The sequence below is a fragment of the Lissotriton helveticus genome, chromosome 3_2, assembly GCF_964261635.1.
Source record: "Lissotriton helveticus chromosome 3_2, aLisHel1.1, whole genome shotgun sequence".
Classification (NCBI taxonomy): domain Eukaryota; kingdom Metazoa; phylum Chordata; class Amphibia; order Caudata; family Salamandridae; genus Lissotriton; species Lissotriton helveticus.
The window spans coordinates 185,092,609-185,111,609 of record NC_136062.1 but is presented as its reverse complement, the minus strand read 5'-3'; the positions used below and the strand labels follow the sequence as shown (position 1 = coordinate 185,111,609).

Here is a 19,001-nt window from a genome sequence, read left to right as displayed (position 1 = left end):
CTTGCATAGCTCTGCGTTCCTGGTGCAGAAAGTCGTGTACAGAACTGATGTCAGCGAGCATGGCTGGCGCCTACGTACTCTCCGTGACGTCATCTCGGCGCTGACGACGTCAGTGACGGACACGTAGCCGCAGGACGCCACCTACTGACGCTCAGGTGTACTGCTAAGCAAAAACTTTCCGGATCCAGTCTGATGCCGGGGGATATTCTAAGGTAAGGAATCTATCACTAACTAATGTCTCTGACAGATATATCGTTACACAAGCAGTAACTTGTGCATCCAGCATAGACTTAAGCCTACCTCCGTCTTTACCTACTATGGAATCCGACTGCTAGGTTCAACATTAATGGTCTAATTATATCACAAAGCTACCGACTTCAGATATAGACTGAAACCCAAATTCACTGAAAAGACTGAAACTACCTTCAACATAGATGTGGAAATTGGCTGCCAGTTGAAACACAAAAATAGATAAATACTTAAAACCTCTTGAAATTTAATCTCACAACCTTTGTGAAACTGAGATGCACATAGCAAACAAGAAGATCTATCCATTTCTGTTAGAGAGATCCTAAACAACAAAGGCGGTGGGTGTCCTGACAAAACCAGATTCTCTTCTTTTGTAGGGTCCATGAGAAAGTACTATACTACTATATTCATCTCTAGCTTGTTAAGAAGTTATCAGAAACAGCTAATCCACTGCCCTTGAGAGAAGTTGTTGAAGAGGGGAATGTAGAGGGAGGGAGGTACACTGCTCATTTTCCAGTTGGGCCTGAATCCAGATTAATGTGGCAAATTATTTATTGTGAACTTACATCCCCCTCTCATATCTCCTCCTGTCACCTGTCTCTCTTAATTCCTTCTTGCCACTTCTCATCTATTTATGTTTTATAGCTTGAAGAACACATGGGCCACATCTTTAAAGCTACACAGTACAGCATCCCAACCTACTGTGAGTTCTGCTCCTCTCTCATCTGGATCATGGACAGGGCTGCTGTGTGTAAACGTGAGTAAACCTGCCATTATATGTACTTTAGCAGATGGGGGCAAGGGGGTTCATCAGGTCTCTGCATTTTTAGGAAATGACACATTGGGTAGAGGAACATCACTTCCTGAATCTGGGATTAAGCCAGTTTTTCTTTTTCAGTGTGCAAATATGCCTGCCATAAGAAGTGCTGCCTAAGGACCTCTGTGAAGTGCTCTAAAAAGGTAAGGGTCTACAGTAGATGCAAGGATGTGTTTTTATGTGCTTTTTTTCAATAACTGTCTTGGTTTGTCCAGCTGTTAACGGATGTCAGCTTGTATTTAAAGATAATATAGCCACTCTCCCAACATAGTAAATAGTATCTGTGCCATCTTTGAAGAGCAGGTCTTCACAGCCCGTAATAGTAACAAAAGTGATGGCACTTTCATATTGGAGCAAGTTACCACTGCGACTGTCTCGCACTGTTGCACAGCACACTTATCTTATCATAGAGCTCGAAACTACAGTTAAACGTTTTTTTCAATGGCATACGAGTGACTTCAAAGCTAAGAGAAAATATTTAAGGGTTGTGGAAAGTTATGCAATCTGATGCCCCTCTGCCTCTCAGGCAAGTCTTAATTCTGGCTTGTGCTGACTGGATCGCAGAACACCTTAGGCTTACAAACCCATCTTTTGTTTGAAGTTTTCACTTCAGAAAAATATTTTTCACACTTCATCGGGCGTCTCTTTAAGACTTTAACATCTTTCCTGAATTTAAACATCCGTAGTATTTTTGTTTTTAAAAAAGACATATCTTTACTATTTGTAAAGTGTCCCTCCTTTAGGAAGAAGGCAGCTTCTGACCAACATGCCCAAAGTGTGGTCCGTCTTCCATAGCCATATTCTGTCAAAGTATGTCCTTTTTTCAGAAAATTGAGTCCTCAAAGACAGGGCGAGAATTCACCTGAGAGGAAAGCTGGAGGAACTCCGCTACAGAAGAAAGCAAAAAACAGAAAAGAAAAGAGTTCCTTCTATTGCACCATGAAAAAGACCCCACAGAGGGAGAACTAGGGGCAAGATACAAAAAAGTCATCTTGATCATCATTCTGTGCACACCCTTCCCAGGTGGCCCATCTAAGTGACTATTCAGAATAAACACGGGCAATAATTCTTGTGGTATGCACACTGATCGAGCTAGTTTACCAAACATTTTGTTGAATATTGCTTTGACCTTTAGGAGTGCATAATCAGCATCTCTCCAGCAGAATTACACCCATGGTATTTCTCCCAGATGCCCTTCCTTGCTTCGTCTCACTACCTTGAAGCTAAACGCTCAATAAAAAATTATTAACTTCCTTTTTTCAGGCTTCGTCGATTTGACTCTCATGGAGATGGAGAAATGGAGATGATGGATTCAGGGACTCTTGAAGCGTTAGGTTGTGGAGGAGAAGCAGCATTTTTCTCTCTATCGATTGCACCATAGGTATACCAGACAATGCCACAGTCTACCCACTCAGTGGCCTTATTATACACAACAAAGAGCTAGACCAACAATCTCAAGAGCAGCTGTCTCTATATTAAAGAAGATCACTTTGAGGCAGATGTCAACAGGCTCAGCAATCCTACTGAGACCTCACTCTGGAAAAACCTCACTCTTCAAATAGCAAACAATGAGCCCAACACTCAGTTTGCTCTGTTTACCACTTCAGTAGAAGGGAGTGTAACAAAACACCTGGAAGAGTGTAGAAACATCACAGCAGACAAGTGGATCTTACAAATTGTACAGAATGGTTATACCAGTAAGTTCAAATCTTCACCTTCTTTAATTGCACCAAAAAGGTCATCACAACATCAGCTACCACAGTACAAAGTGGAGGGTTCATCACTTCTCCAAAAACAAGCAACATAACTAGTTTCTCCATCTCAACAAAGGTAAGTTATTTTTTCAAGATATTTTTGGTAACTAAGAAAGGCCCCAAATAATAATTCCACGCAGCATTGTATCTCAGGCAAGCAACAAGTATATCAATAGTTAAAAATTCAAAATGGTGGCATTGCATCAAATTTAGCCTCAGCATATGAAAGGAAACTGGATGTGCTCTGTGGAGCTCAAGGGGGCTTACTTCCACAATCCCATTGCAAAGAAACACTGTGTTTCTTTGATTTCTAGCCAGCAAAGTCCAATATACAGTTCTACCTTTTGGCCATAAATCTGCCCCAGGAACTTTTTCAAAATGAAAAATAGTAGTTGCAGCTTTTATTCACAGAAAAAGATATCTTTGTCTATCCATGCTCTGATGACTGGTTAATAAAAGCTTGTGCGACATTCCAAACACAAAAGGACTTCAACTTCCCTGCCGAGATATTAGGCCATTTAGGAATGCATGTTAATCTGGAAAAGTAGACTGGTTCAATTATTAACTTATTTAGGAGCATCTCTTAGTACCATCATAGTAGAAGTGTTCCTTCGAAGGAAACAGTTTCTTCAATTTTCTAGCTGCCACAAATCACAAATCCCTTAGTGAGGAAAATCGATTATCTCCTAGGATCCATGACCTCTTGCATTACTCTGCTACATAACGCTAGTCTCTACAAGAGACCTCTACAAAAATGCTAGGAAGACCGATGGTCATGGGCAAGATGGCCGCCGGGACGCCGTAGAGGAGAGTCGCATCTGACCTCCCTCCTGCTGAAAAGTTATAAGCAGTGAATTGGTGCCCTCTTTGTGGAAAATAAAACCGTTCCAGAATGGATGTTACTCTCCGGCAAAATTATCACTAAAAATTCGACTTTGGGTGGCCATGAAGCGAGAGAACGGCAGGTGAAATTAAGGAGCAACTAATGCAACATAAGAGAGCATACGAGAGCAGCCACAGGAGGCAATGGTCGGATTGTTATCACTGTGGCTACGAATAGAGTTCGTCTCCCAGCTTAAGGAGAAGACCTTTTTTAAAATAAGCTCCCTGTTCTCCGCAGCAGCTCAGGCAAGACGACCGGACTGGAGGGTCCTGCTACAATCAATGGCGCCTAAACTTCTGCGGTCGCCTAAAAAAACTTGTGATCCTCAAGGCAGATGCGGGAAGGAAGAAGATGAGGAAGTTCTCTCAGATGGCTCTGGGGCCCCCGCTTCTAACCTGAGAGGCAAAGTACGAACAAAAGCGCAGCAGAGGCGGGAGGCTGCTAAAGAAAACAATATACGCAAGCTCCGTGAAAAAGAGGCGGAAAGAAAAAAAATGATATCGGCTCCCAAGAAATGCATTGAGACGCAATTTCTCGCTAATGAGGCAGCAGGGAGAGAGACATTATTCCGTCAAACCACCATAGTGGAATCATTTTCCCCGCTACCCTTACCGGGCGCTCTGCAGGTCTTGAAGCCGGCTCTGTCCCGAGGACTCGAGATACCTTCTCTGGCCTTCCTTTGCGGTGTGGTTGCTGGAGAGAGATGGTTAGATGGCGTGACAAACGTGATGAGTGGGACAGGCGCGATAAGTAAAGCAGGCGCATCTGGAGAGGCGACTCTTCCGGCCGTGTCTGTGAGCGGTACGGAAGTTACAGAGCCCCTGAGACCGGCAGGCTTTTCTACGGATCCCGCCGGGGGCGGGGCAGAGAGCTCAAAGACAGGAGACGTGGAAGCCGAAGTCGAAGGATCTCTTAAAGGTACAGTGCTCGAGGCTGGTATATCATCTCCCAATAAACAAGGCAGTAATGACACCCGTGAGGTTATCCAATGTACTGACAATATTACTGGTATTATCACTGCTGGTTCTGAATTGGTATTAGAATCACTTCAACAGAGTGGGAGCAAGGATATAAATGTGGATCTGTCAAATTCAAGCACAACGCCCAACCCCAACTCGGCTAAAAAGATACTAGCGTCGATGGGAGTAACTCTGGCCTCTCCAAGCGAGGACGTTTTCTATACCGGCAATGATGAGGCTGATGAAGAGGACGAGGCAGTAAGCACTAACTCGGATAGTATGTCTGCTTCGGATTCAGATCTGGAAACGTCTCTGGGTCCCGAATCCGGTAACGACTCAGATGTAGATAAAGAGACAGAAAGTGATAGCGTCTCTTCTACTACAGATAAGGAGTTGGGAACCACTGATCTGGAGTGTGAGACAGTACAAAAGGGCCCCAAAGCACTCCAAAGCTCTATTGCCGGAAAGATAGTTAAACCAGGGCTCAAGAATAAATCTAAGCGTAGGAGAAAGACCAGGAGCAAGATAAAAAAAAATATGCCTAAACAAAAACATTTAACCAGTGCAACGTACGAGGATTCGGCAAAATCGGTTGTAAAATTGGTTGCAAAAAAACTTTAGTACAATGCACAAGAAAGCCCCACACCACCTATGGCGGGCGCAGTTAATATAGACATGAGCATGACAGATCTTGACACCCGGAGTCCTGAAATGAACTCCTCTAATTTTGAAGTCTTATTGTCTACCCTTAAACAAATGCAGGACGAGGCACGCATTGAGAGTCAAAGGGCTAGTAAAAGAGCCAAGCATGCTAACAAAAAAATACAATCCTCACTTCACAAGATAAATAAAATGTATGAGGAAGTAGTTGGGAGGGTGGTTGAGGTGGAGGTGAGAACCAGCAAGCTGGAGGATGAACTGGTGAAGTTACAGGATGACAAGAGAGATCAGGATAAGACCACAACGGACATACTCTGGAAGCTGGAGGAATCTGAGAATAGGCAGAGACGTAACAATGTAAGGATACTTGGCGTACAGGAAGGGAAGGAAGGGGAGGACATGCGAAAATTTGTGATTGACCTATTGAAGGGAGCCTTCCCTGAGATGGCCACATGGGACTGGGAGCACGAGATTCAGCGTGCACACCGGTTCCCGATGATGCGGAAAGGATCCCAGATCAAACCACGTGCTATTTTGATACATGTGGGAAATTTCTTACTACGTGAAGAGATCATGGCCAAGGCAAAACCGCAGGCTAGATGTACGTACAAGGACATTGTCTTTTTCGCTCGTCCTGACTTTTGCCATACTACAGTAGAAAGGCGCTGGAGGATGAGGCAAATGATTACCCCGTTTCAGAATTTGGGGTGTGAGGTTTATCTATTATTCCCAGCACGTCTGAAGATCGGGTTAAACGGAATTTTCAAGGTCTTCCACTCCGAAATTATGGCCCAGGAGTACCTAAGCTTCTTACGTGAGGCTAGGAGTAAACATAAGACACAAGATAAAGAACTGGGAGAGCAAGCCTCACAGGGGGTGGCTACCCGAGACATTCCTCGAAAGAAATAGAGAGGGAAAGGACATAACATTCTTTTAGGCAAAATGTTTATTGCTCCCCCACTCTCCTTTTTTGATTTGATCTGTGTGTCACTTAGATTTGTAGGTGTTTCTCACGCCTTGCACTCTGCAAGGAAAAAATATTAGTTGTCTGTATTTTCACTCACTCGCATAAAGTGATGAATTAATGATATATATGAATAATTGTAGCAGGAATATATTGCACAGTATTAGCCTTAGGAGGCAACGGGAGTAGATCAGGAGTCACTACATGAGGGATTAGAGGGAGAAAGCTTTGAGGCTTATTAGTATCGTAGCATCGTGGCGAGAGCACCAAGTGAGAAATTCCGGGTATGTGAATATCAGGGGGGGGAGGAGGATGGGACACCCTGCTGGCATCGTCGGTCAGACATAGGTCTTTTTGACCTAATTGCCCGTAGGGGGGGCGGGGTTCTGTGGGTGGGTAGTCAGGGGTGGGGGAAGGAGGGGAAATGGGCAGGGCACACGAGGTTCGTGGAAAAAAAAGAAAAATTTGACATATGCAGAAATTTGTTGTACTTTGATTTATGTGTTGAACTGAAACTGAAAGGTATAAGGTATAAGAACCTTAAGAATGTTAAGATAGTATTGGAAACTAAAGCAAGAGAAAACCCATTTACTAAGACACTAATTAATCGTTGTTATTTAGCGGCTACCTTTAAACTTAGCTATGACACTTAGATTTGTAACATGGAATGTGTGTGGTCTAAATGATGTTCAAAAAAGGCAAAAGATAGCTACTCGACTACGTCAGATGAATGTGGACTATATTTTCTTACAGGAAACTCATATAATGAGTACACAGGAGTTTTGTCTCAATCAGTTAGGGTTTCATTTAATAGCAAGATCTAGGCTTGGGGCAAAAAATAGAGGGGTAGCTATTCTCTCAAGAAGTAAGAACGTGGTAACTGGTAGAAAATTAGAGGATAAATGGGGTAGATGGGCAATAGCAGAGGTATTAATAGACGGAGTCTGGACGACCCTGGTGTCAGTCTATGGTTCAACTCAGGATGACCCAGAAATTTTGCAGTTTTTAGACGCAGAATTAGCAGGATGGCCACCACAGGTAGTTATAGGAGGCGATCTAAACATTAACGGGGCAGATGGGTTGGAGATAGGGTCCTATAAAGGTAGAAAGAAAAGAGTGCATAAGGCATTGATCAAACTTCTAGAGAATAATACTCTGCAAGACGTATGGGGTAGTACTAGGTCGGACCAAGCAGGATTTACGTATTATTCTGCACCACATCGTATCTGTGTTCGATTAGATTACTTTTTAGTATCCAACGATTTATTATCTAGAGTAGAAATTGAAAGACTATCACGAATTTTCAGTGACCACAACCCTTTACTTCTAACGATTAATGTAGGAGGAAGAATTAGACAAAGTAGGACCTGGACTTTTGAAAGAGCACTTCTTTTAGACGATAACTATATACAACATATGTCTAAATGGATCAGTGAATACTTTGAAAATAATAGAGGGAGCGCCCCTGTAGGGGTTGTATGGGACGCATTTAAGGGTGGTGCCCGTGGAGAGACATGCAGTTTTAGCGTGTATAAACGAAAAGCAGTGCGTATTAGAGATAGCAACTTGGAGAGGGCCGTAGTTGAGGCAGAGGAACAGTTCTATAACTGTGTAATAAGGGGTGAATCGATTGAACAATCAAGAATAGAGCTGATGAAGGCAAAAAGTGAGGCTGAGGAGGAGTTGGCGAACAGGGCAGCACAGTATTATACTATAAAAAGGGAAAGATGCTATGAGATGCTATGAGTATAGCGAAAAAGTTGGTCATGTTTTAGCTATGCGGGCCAGACAGATAGCTGCATCTGGTACAGTCAGGGAGATCAGGGACGAGCATGGAAGGATACACTCAGACTCGACCGAAATAAGGGAAGTCTTCAGGAAGTTCTATCAGAAACTATATGATCAGCAACATTTTTGTAAACCAGAAGAGATAAGCGATTATCTCCAGTATATTCCGTTTGAAGGGGTAGATACTGAAGACGCAGAAGACTTGGAGAAATTGCTGAGTAAGATAGAAATTCAAGAAGCCATGGCCAATCTCCCATCTGGAAAGGCTGCCGGCCCGGATCAACTCCCTCTGGAGTTTTATAAAACATTTTGGGGGAGCTTAGGTCAAGACTTAATTAATATGTTTCAAACTGCACAATCTGGGGAGTCTATTCCTAAATCTTGGGGAGCCGCAGATATTGTCTTAATATTAAAAAAGGGAAAAAAAGCGACTGAGCCAGGGTCTTATAGACCTATCACATTGATAAACAACGATACGAAAATATACTCGAAAGTACTAGCAACAAGATTTGCAGGGATAATTGGCACCTTAGTTAGTAACAATCAACACGGATTTATCCCTGGTAGAGGGACGACTCACCATACCAGGAAAGTTATAACCCTGTTTGATGCTGCCGAGGTCACAGGAGACCCGATGGCCGTAATGTTGTTAGATGCAGAGAAAGCGTTCGATCGGGTCTCCTGGGATTATCTCTGGCACATCTTAATAAGAGCGGGTCTAAAGGGGGGTTTTGTGAAAGCCTTACAGTCCTTGTACAACGACCCGGTTGCAGCTCTGAGAGTTAATGGGGGGACTACTGATCAATTTCATATTAAGAGAGGCACCCGACAGGGGTGTCCCTGCTCCCCTCTCTTATTTGCCATGTATATGGACCCGTTAATCCGTAGGATAGAGCTATCTCCAGATATTTCCCCACTGAACACATTACTTGGCCACTGTAAAATTTTAGCCTACGCTGATGACGTGGCGGTGGTAACTCCAAACCCCACGGAGGCGATAGAGATGTTAGAGGCGGAAGCCCGTAAATTTGGGCATATTTCGGGTTATGCCCTAAATACTACAAAGACTCAGATCATTAAAAATTCTAAGATAGTTTGCGGAGATAATCGAGTGGTTCAGGAAGGACTCTATTTAGGTATCATTATTTCAGCTGACCTCAACAATCTCGTGGAAAAAAATATAGTTCCAATAATAGAGAAGGTTAAAAAAGATCTAGACCGGTATGAGAATCTACATTTATCATTAGTTGGATGCGTCAATATTATTAAAATGCTGGTTTTGCCGAAATTTTTGTATATATTTAGAGCAATCCCATTAGCTATAGACAATACGTTACGTTAAACGTTACGTTACGTTAAAATTATTTATACCGCGCACTTTCACCAATGGTTTCATGGCGCTCTTGACAAGTACAGTGATCAAAGGAGGGGGAGGTTATTCAAAGGCAGACTGGAAGAGCCGAGTTTTTAGTAAACTGCGAAAGCAGTCATAACTGGGGCATAAACGAAGTGTAGGTGGCAGGGAGTTCCAGGTGAAGGGGGCCAACACAGAAAAACTCAGTCCGCCATGTTTTTTCCGTTTAAATTTAGGAACCACCAGAAGGTTAAGGGATGCAGAGCGAAGAGCTCCGAGGGGGATGTGACGTGTCAAGGCGGATGAGGTAAAGATTGGGGCTGCCTCGGAGAGGGCCTTAAAAACTGAACATGCCAGTTTAAAGGTGCAGCGCATAGAGACCGGGAGCCAGTGGAGACTACGGAGGAGGGGGGTGACATGCTGGTGTTTAGGCTGGCGGAAAATCAAGCGGGCCGCCTGATTCTGAACCAGCTGCAGCCGATGGAGGTGGCATGCGGGAATACCCGCGTACAGCGTGTTGGCGTAGTCGAGCCTGGAGGTGATGAGGGCAATGATGACTTGGATTAAGGCCTCCCTGGTGAGAAACCAACTGATTTTACGTATCCGCCTGAGATGGAAAAAACAGGATGAGGTGATCGAGTTGATTTGAGGTCTCATCGAAAGGTCATCAGAGATGATCACCCCCAGACTTTTCACTGTTCTCACAGGGGTAGGTGCCGTCCCCAGGGAGGTTGGCCAGAAGGATGAGTTCCAGGGGTGTGAGGGACCCCCCACCAGTACAAGTTCAGTTTTACCACAATAAGTGGTTCAAAACTTGCGAGCAAATGATCAACCGCTTTATCTGGGCAAAAGGCAAGACGCGGAGGGCGTTGAGATTCATGTCACTCCCACGGGAGAGAGGAGGTTGGCTATTACCAGATTTAAAGTTATATTATTGGGTTGCAGCACTGCAATACATGGGAGGTTTGATTGGAGGGGCTGAAGTGGAGGGTTGGGATAAGTTAGGGTCGCTGGCAATATACGGGCTGGTTCTCGGTATGAATGCTGAAAATGTGTTTTTAAGATTTACAGAGGGCAGTTACTTCAAAGGAACACGTTTCAAGACAGTAATAGCCGCACATAATATTTGGAAAGGGTTTTCAAAGAAAGTGGGAATTGGGAAGTTCAATTTCTATACCAGATTGAAGGACAACCCTTCCTTACCTAGCGAGGTTTTCTCAGGAACTGTCTTTAAAGAATGGAATAGCCATGGGATAAGACAAGTTGGTGATCTGATGGGCCCACAAGGTATTCTGCAATTTGTGGATTTACAAAACAGTTTTTCATTAGACACAAAACACTTTTTCAAATATCTCCAAATAAGAAGTTGCCTTTCGAAAAAACAGGGGGGTACATTGGGTTTTGGAACAAGCACATTGTTGGATCTTATAGAGAGTGGTTCTGACTGTACTATTAAAAGATATTACCTAGAAATTACAACTTTAAAGAAAGATGATCTAGAGAAATGGATAGATAGATGGTCATCAGATCTGGAATCGGATGGGGATATCTTTATTGAGTCGTTGGAAATGGGGAAAACAATGTTATGTTCATCATCCCTCCAGGCCCAGCATTATAAGATGTTATACCATCTATACTATACACCAGCAAAGATTGCTCAGTGCGGCGGCACATCAGGTATTACTTGCTTTAGATGCGGAAGTACAAATGCTGATTTGGCACATATTTTCGCATTTTGCCCACATTTGGACAAATTGAAATGGGACATTGTGGAATTTTTTCAAAGGGCAATTTCAATAACAATAGAATTAACACCGGCTACTATGTTATTGGGGATTAGTTCAGACCAAACGTGCTGTAAAAACTTTATATTTGTGTCAATGGCAATTTCGAGGCTGTTACTGGCTTCTACCTGGTTGGACCCTAATCCACCAACATATCACCAATGGTTAGGAAAAGTAATGTCAATACAAAAATTGGAAACGGCCATTTATGCTAGGATGGGTAAAAAGGGGAAGAAATTGGGTATGCAAATCTGGGAACCGTTCATACGATGGAAGTATGGACTAGACACTTAAAATATCAAGAATTTGCTTATATTGCTTATGTTGGTTATATTTTTTGTTTATTGATATGTATTTGTATGAATATGCTTATGTCCTTATGGAATTGTATTCATTGTGTCCTGCTCATGTAATAACAAAATAGGGGGAAAAAACTCTCAATAAAAAAATTAAAAAAAAAAAAAGAGGAAGACCGATGGTCACAATTGTAAGGAGATAGGGTAGAAAACAATCTCATTGAATCAACAAGCTTTATATTCCATTCATTGATGAGTAAACAAGTCAGACCTGCTGCTCAAATGTGTTCCTTTTCATTAGGATCATCCAGGCAGTCCATAGTGACCGATGTTTCTCTCACCGGTTGGGTTGCTTATTTATGAGAACTTACAATTCAAGGTCAGTGGTCTCAACAAAGCACCTTTTCCACATCAGTGTTCTCAAACTAAAAGTAGTCCACCTCTCCCTCAGAACTTTTCAACCATATTGGTTTGCTAGTGCCCAAAACGCAAAATGCTAAAATTGCAGGTCCGGAGTGTGGGCTCCACAGTCAATGGCCTTTTGATGATCTGGTCGAAGAGATTTTGTTACGCTTTTTCTCCAATACCCTTCATACAGACACTGATCATTAACTTCAGGCAGTCTCTTTCAACCAATACTCTTATGAGTCCAGAGTGGATGCCGGGTTTCCAAAGCTCTTCACATATTGCTCAAACTTCACAGGAAATTACCATACAACCCCCAACCTTTTGTCCAGAGTGGGAGGTTAAATCTTGCATCCTAATGTACAATCTTTGAACTAGGCAACATGGCTCCTGAGGTTATGCAAATGGACAGTTATCACTGAATGCTATGAACATTTTCAAGGAAACTAAAGGACCGTTTACTAGGCGTTTGTGCCTTCAATAAAAGCGATTTTTAATTTGTTGTCCTAACAAAAATCATGATCCTGTCTTGCCAGAAAAATGACTTTCTTATTTAGTACACTTGACAAACTCAAGGCTAGAATTTTCTATGATAAAAGTGCACCTGGCTGCTATAACAGGACTTTCTACACAGTTCCACTCATCAAAGGCTTTTTGGAAGGACTTAAATTCTATCCTCAAATCAGACGGTCTGCTCCCCCATGGGAGGAGAATTTGGTTCTCTCCAAACTCATAGGTTCTCCTTTTGTTACGATCCATAAAGCCACATTGCAAGCATATTGTGTGGAAAGTTGCTTCCTTAGTTACAATTAGATCTGCTAGGAGTGTTAAGTGAATTACAGGCCTGCATTTGATAAATTAAATCCAGTCTGCCTTTTAAAAAATGTAATTTCCTTCATGACAATAGTTTTAAGTACACAACCTTCTTTTCTTCCTAAGGTTGTGTCATATTTCCATGCAAGTTAAACTGTTTCTCTTCTTGTATTTTCCCCAATTCGTCCTCTCCAGCAGCGAGATCTCTCTATCTTCTAGATTTTGAGTCCTGAAATTTGTTTTAGACAAAACTAAATCCATTAAAAAGAAAACGAGACCTCTGTTTTTTTAATTATGGTCCTCTCCAAAAAGGGTAGGCCTCCTCTAAACAGACTCTAGCTCTTTGGATTGGTTCATAGCAGTTGGCAAATAAACCTTAACCTGGTAAACCAAAAGCATGCTCCACTAGAGGAAAAACACCATCACCACTTGGGTAAATATTGTTGCTCTTTCAGAAAAAAGTACAGCAACAACTTAGAAATCATTTCATACTTACACTTCACATCATTTTCTTGATGACGATTCTAGGGCTGATGCTTGGAATCTGGGGTGGGTCAGGTGACTCTTCAAAATGTATTTAATTGTCATACCCAAATGTTATTTGTATGCCTGTCTTACTGGTATATAGTTTGTACTTCTTACCTTGGCAGCTGCAAAGTGAGCATATGCTTGCTATTCTGTTCTGTGTTCATGACTATCATTAAGAATCCTATGATGCAGAAACAAATGTTACTGAAGTGTTATCTTAGTGTTTCATCATAGGTATTCCCACTCAAGTCATGACCAACCCTTCCTACTCACTGGCTTTCGCTGCAATCCGATTGAATACAAATCCGATTGCATACAAATCTTCCCTTTGGGATTGTCATATTCTCTTGTTCGAAATGATCTGCGCATGTGAGGCAAACTGCCTGTACAGGGCTTCTGGGTAATATAATCTTCTGTTTCTCCTATAGTTACAGTGTATACTGAGTGCAGCTGATGCACTTTTGACCTGACAGGCTTCTTTCCCTTCATATTTTTCTCTCTAGCTTTAGCAGGGATTTTACACTAATTTTGAATTATAAAGCACCTTATCCACACTAACTGCTGCAATTTGTTTTTGAAATATAATAGACTTTCTGTAGAGAAAAATGCAGTTAAAGCTGGCATGTGTCAGACTTTTGGGGTGTCAGTAGACTGTTCAATACTGAGGTTGCTACCTCCATTGTCAGAAAAATGTTCATAAAAGAAGTGTTCCGGGGTCCCACCACACGCAGACTAGACTATTGTATGTTCACGGATGGCAACACTGATGCAGAATTAGGATTACATGCAAGTAACATTTCCTTGCCTTGTCTGGAGTGGGGGTGTTGAAATGGACTAAAAATAGGATCAAGCATGTTTATGGGGATTGGTGAAGGTGGGCGCTAATTGGCTGGGTTTAATTTATTATCCCCCTTTAGAACAGTAGAATAGCGGGGACTACTAATCAAACATGGAAGTCAGGGCAAGAATATGAATATATATATATATATATATATATATATATATATATATATATATATATATATATATATATCTTCACAGGAGTGTGAATTGCAAACACAAAACCACCTACAGGAAATCACCATGATAGATACAGTAAGTGATCTCTATGGTGTTCTAAACGTAAGTCAGGGGACGGCCTGCCAGGAACATGTAGCAGTCAAGAGACTTCAGAGTTCCACTTGTGTCTTACTAACATCGGCCTTCATGAGTACCTTCAAGACCCCGGTAGACCCAGAAAAGAAACTGCTGTGCTGTGTGTGATGGCAACGAAGCAGAAACTTGCTCTGCAGCAACTAAACTGGAGGCTGTCGTTTTGTATTTGCTGTCCGGGCCCTGCACAAAGGAGCGAGCACCCAGATGGGTCTGAGCTGAGGTACTCACACTAGATGCTGCTGATATGCAGGCTGAAGTTTGAGGTGGTTGGAGAACAGGAACCCATTCTGAAGCTAGCGTGAGAGTAGCTAAGGTTATTGTATGTGAGGCTGCTGCAAGGGGGGTTGATGGTCCAGCGGCCGTGGGGGCTCATCAGATTCTGGCCCTGGAATCATAAACGACTAGCAATGAACCCACTGCGGACATGGGCAGTTGGTGGCAGAGCCCTTAAATGAAGATGGGCACACAAATATTGGCAATATTGACTCCATCCGCATCGATAAAAGACTGTTGCAAACAGACCAAGGTCAGCCTGAGCTCAACTGATATAAATCTATGGAATCATGAAAGCACTTCCGGTTTGTATACAGCCTGACTCTAACTGAATCATCTTCCTCAATGCATCTATCAGCAGAGCCTCCGTTCTCTTTTTGGCTCAGATCCTATTCAAGAAACAGGGACCCTCAAAACTCTGGTAGTGATAAGGAGGAGGATAAGGGTGATAGGTTACTGTATTGTATTTTATTGTAATTGTATTCTGTGACGAGTTTTCCCCCCTCACTGTAGTGATGATGCACAATATTTGTATTTACATAATGCTAGGGTGCTGGACACCGCCCCTGAAACAGCTTTACTCTCTACGTGAGTCAACTATAGTAAAAGGTGCCTTCTTTACTGGTGGTTTTAGGAGCAGCTGAGGTGCAAGAGCTGCAGCTACCATTAATTGAGACAAAAGCAAATATTCTTACAGATTCTCCAAACTCCAATGGTAACCCTCATTGATGCTTTCATAGCTACAGTTCCATGCCTTGTTCTTGCCCGCCAGTCAGCCGGCCAGTAGCCCAGTGATGATCATTGTGATCCAGACTTCCTAACCAAACACCCTATACCTGAGAATCTCATTGTGCAGTACTCTACCAGAATGGTCCGTTCTAATTTCTGTCAGACGACTGTTCCAGATTGCTAATCCAAAATGATCAGTGCTTTTGGTTAAATGTTTTATTCTGCCAGCCTGGCCCGTCAATGTGGTTTGTTTAATGGGGAGTTACGCTTGCTCTATAAAACGTGGCCAATAAGATCTTCCCGGCCATCCTGCCACGGACCTCCGGGCTTGACTGTTGCAGAAAATACAGGATGCAGCGAAGTATGTCATCCTTGCAGGCCTGAATATTTCAGACTGCATTGACAAGACTATTAAAGGTGCTAAGACTGTTACCACTGGAAAAATCACAACTTCGCCAAAAAGATTTCAAAATCATGCAGGATATGTCCAGTGACCCTAAACAATTACCAAGGTAGCATGCATTGGGTTGGGGAACAGCTGGGTTCATTTTTATTACTATTTGTTGGCTCTTCACCGTAGGTTCAACGAATCCTCACCGTGAGGTGGGTTCTAGGCAACTTTGCGTTGCAGCAAGAAGTTTGAATGAAAATATTTTTCGAAATTTACATGCATGTTCTTGAGCCTCATTACAATTCTAATACCTTAGAAGCTCAACACCCACTTGTCCAGGGAGTGGTGTAGATGGAGTGAGCACAACTCTTGGTTTCCATCATTAATTGGTCCTTCATAAGCCAGGTTTGTTTCCCTTTCTCATTTGTTAGGTCTTTAGTTCTCCTCTTACAGCGCTTGGCTAGTCAGATGGGGATTGTATCGCAACCAGAGTTTGAAATTGTGACGCATGGTAATACTGTCTCATTGACTACTTAGGGTACATACATAGACACATTTAATGTCATTGACACAATGCACACCACTGTGATTATCTTTTTTATAGTTTTGCTTAATTAGGGCACTCTGTGGTGCATAGTCAGAAGAAGCTGCATGCTTCTGGGGTTTGTCTCCTTTCTCTTTTCAGGTCATTGTTTAATGGATGGCATGAAAATATGTTTTTTGTATTTATAGTCCCTACTTGTTCATAGATTCTCCAGTTTATAAAAGTGCTACTGACTGATTGAACAATGTATGTGCAACTGCGACTGCTTTAGGTTTTACAAGGCTGCCTCCTTCTCCTCTCCTCACAGTATGACCCAGAACTTTCCTCACGGCAGTTTGCAGTGGAGCTCTCACGGCTCACAAGTGAGGATCGTGCAGTGCCACTACTAGCAGAAAAGCTAATCAACTACATTGAAATGCACGGACTTTACACCGAGGGGATCTACCGCAAGTCAGGTTCCACCAACAAGATCAAGGAACTGAGGCAAGGGCTAGATACAGGTAAGAGCCAGGAGATAATTTACAAAATGAGAGTATATGTATGAGTATATCGTACCATCATGGACAGATGAGAGGAATGCTAGAAAACCCGTGTGTGTGACTTACTTCTCAGCTTGAACTCACTTCGTGTTTCAAACTGGTGAAATGTCTTCGATTGAATTCACAAACTATAAAAACCTTCCATACCCCCTAAAAATGCGGATCTCCATTGATTTCAGTGAGATCTCCCACTAGAATCATTCCATCTCGCCCTTAGACCTTGGAGACCCAAAATGTTGAAAAGTGAGATGGATAAAAACCTGGTCAGGAAGGGACAGAAGAGTGTAAATGCACAAAGATGCACCAGGATTTGTAAAGTGTTCTATTTAGGTATCTAATTCATTCTTAGGAGTGTAAATTGTCAGAGATTGAAAAGGTAGTAATAGTGAAAGAGAAACAGCGACAGTGAAATTATACAAATCTCTCGTAGTCAGATATCATCCTGTATAAGTTAATACCCTTTTGCTGGCTCAGGATGAGACCCATACAACACGAACTGGACAGTCAATGGAAGCAAATAGAAGGCTGGTGGGGCGATATAGTCTAGGTAACGAGAAAAATCAAGCAGACATCGCTGTGGTGAAGGTTTCTCTCAAACTTAAGGTGGGCCTCCCATTTCAGCCTTCATCAGGTAGCAAAGTACAGACTATGGATGCACCAATGGAAGACTGAGGTGGCCATATGCTGGAGCTAACAACTAGAAGCTTCTGGCCAGGAACAGAGAAAAAGGTCCACATCAGCATCCTAAAATGCCAGGTCATAAGACTAGGCATACAATTGTTCCTCCTGAGATTAGCTGGAGAAGCAGTTCTCAACATGACCGATAATAAGACTTGGGTATTAAACATTGTGAACTGTTGGAAAACGAAAACCCATGTTATTGCAAGAGGTACATATGCTGTGGGACTGTGCCAACACAACCCTAGTGGACATTGCAGTGCAACATCTCCCATGAAGCCAAAACTTTCAAGTAGACATACTCATTTGAGTATGACCACAGATTACCACAAATTGGACTCCACCAAGACTAAGTGGATTACTCACTCTAGACCTGTTCCCCCCCCCCCAATAGAAAAAACCCCTGTGCCATACTAGCAGGTTCTGGCAACTAATTACTGATCACTATTCCTTTTAAATCAAATGGTTGAACTTCTTCATATATGGCTTTCTTTGATTTCCACTGATTCCCAGATCACTGTAACTGGTGTAGGACCACTCCACTACTTGTAAAAAAAAGTCCTGTAACATATATAACTTAGCGATTGGTTACAACACACCAATAATAAAATTAAAAAAATGAAAACATATTTTATTGGATTATCAGGATACATATCGAGCCAATACCTGCGATAAACATTTGGCGCATCAATTACATTCACAGTACCTGTAGTGGTGAACACTTTGGAACTTTTGCATAATCTGCAGGTGATACAACAGAAACATAAACATGACACAGAGCATTGAAAACCCCACACAATTGAAGGTATCATCACATGTTGGACCAGCAAAGCATTTGTACATTTCCTAAGCTGTTCTGGGACTTCCTGTGCATAGGGGAACCATTAATAAATACTTTTTTGAAAGGCAATAGCCCAAAAAGCAGCAGTTTTATTGATTGAAATATTGTTTCTCGGGTAATCCTTAAATCAGAATAGGACAATTTTTGTACAGGTCATAGGACCATTTATAGTTTTCATTTAGATATTTGTAATTACAAGAAAGAGGCCACCATGTGTTTTGTGAATTCACAATTTTGAATCTTTCTTCATCAGTGCCAAATCTTACTGTAACAACAAAGGACACAAAAAATTATTTTCAATTATGCAAGGTGTCCCAACAAAAATGAATAACCAGCCAACCATACAAAAATGCAAACCAGAGAAAATAAAAGATAAACAGTAAATAACCAATCAATAAATATGTTGGAAGGTCCAAGTTACTCATCAAAACTAAACATTTTGATCTGAAGGTGTGGGGCATACAAGAGTGAAAAATGATAGTCATATTATTGATTCAAAAAAATGAAAGATTGTGATGCCTGAAAATAACTACACATGCATTAGTACACAGGAAAATAGTACAAAATCACCCAGGTTAAGTACTACAAAGAGCCAAG

At 42.1% G+C, this 19,001-nt stretch overlaps 1 protein-coding gene across 4 annotated transcripts in view; it reads left to right on the top strand.

The window, feature by feature from the left end:
• MYO9A (myosin IXA) overlaps window positions 1–19,001 on the top strand; it is a 1,257,959-nt gene that overhangs the window by 1,066,684 nt on the left and 172,274 nt on the right. For all 4 annotated transcript variants that reach the window (XM_078685018.1, XM_078685017.1, XM_078685015.1 and 1 more), the window contains 3 exons: window positions 895–1,006; window positions 1,148–1,209; window positions 16,654–16,846. In XM_078685018.1, the coding sequence (XP_078541144.1) occupies window positions 895–1,006; window positions 1,148–1,209; window positions 16,654–16,846 (367 nt within the window). The remainder of the gene's footprint in view (window positions 1–894; window positions 1,007–1,147; window positions 1,210–16,653; window positions 16,847–19,001) is intronic.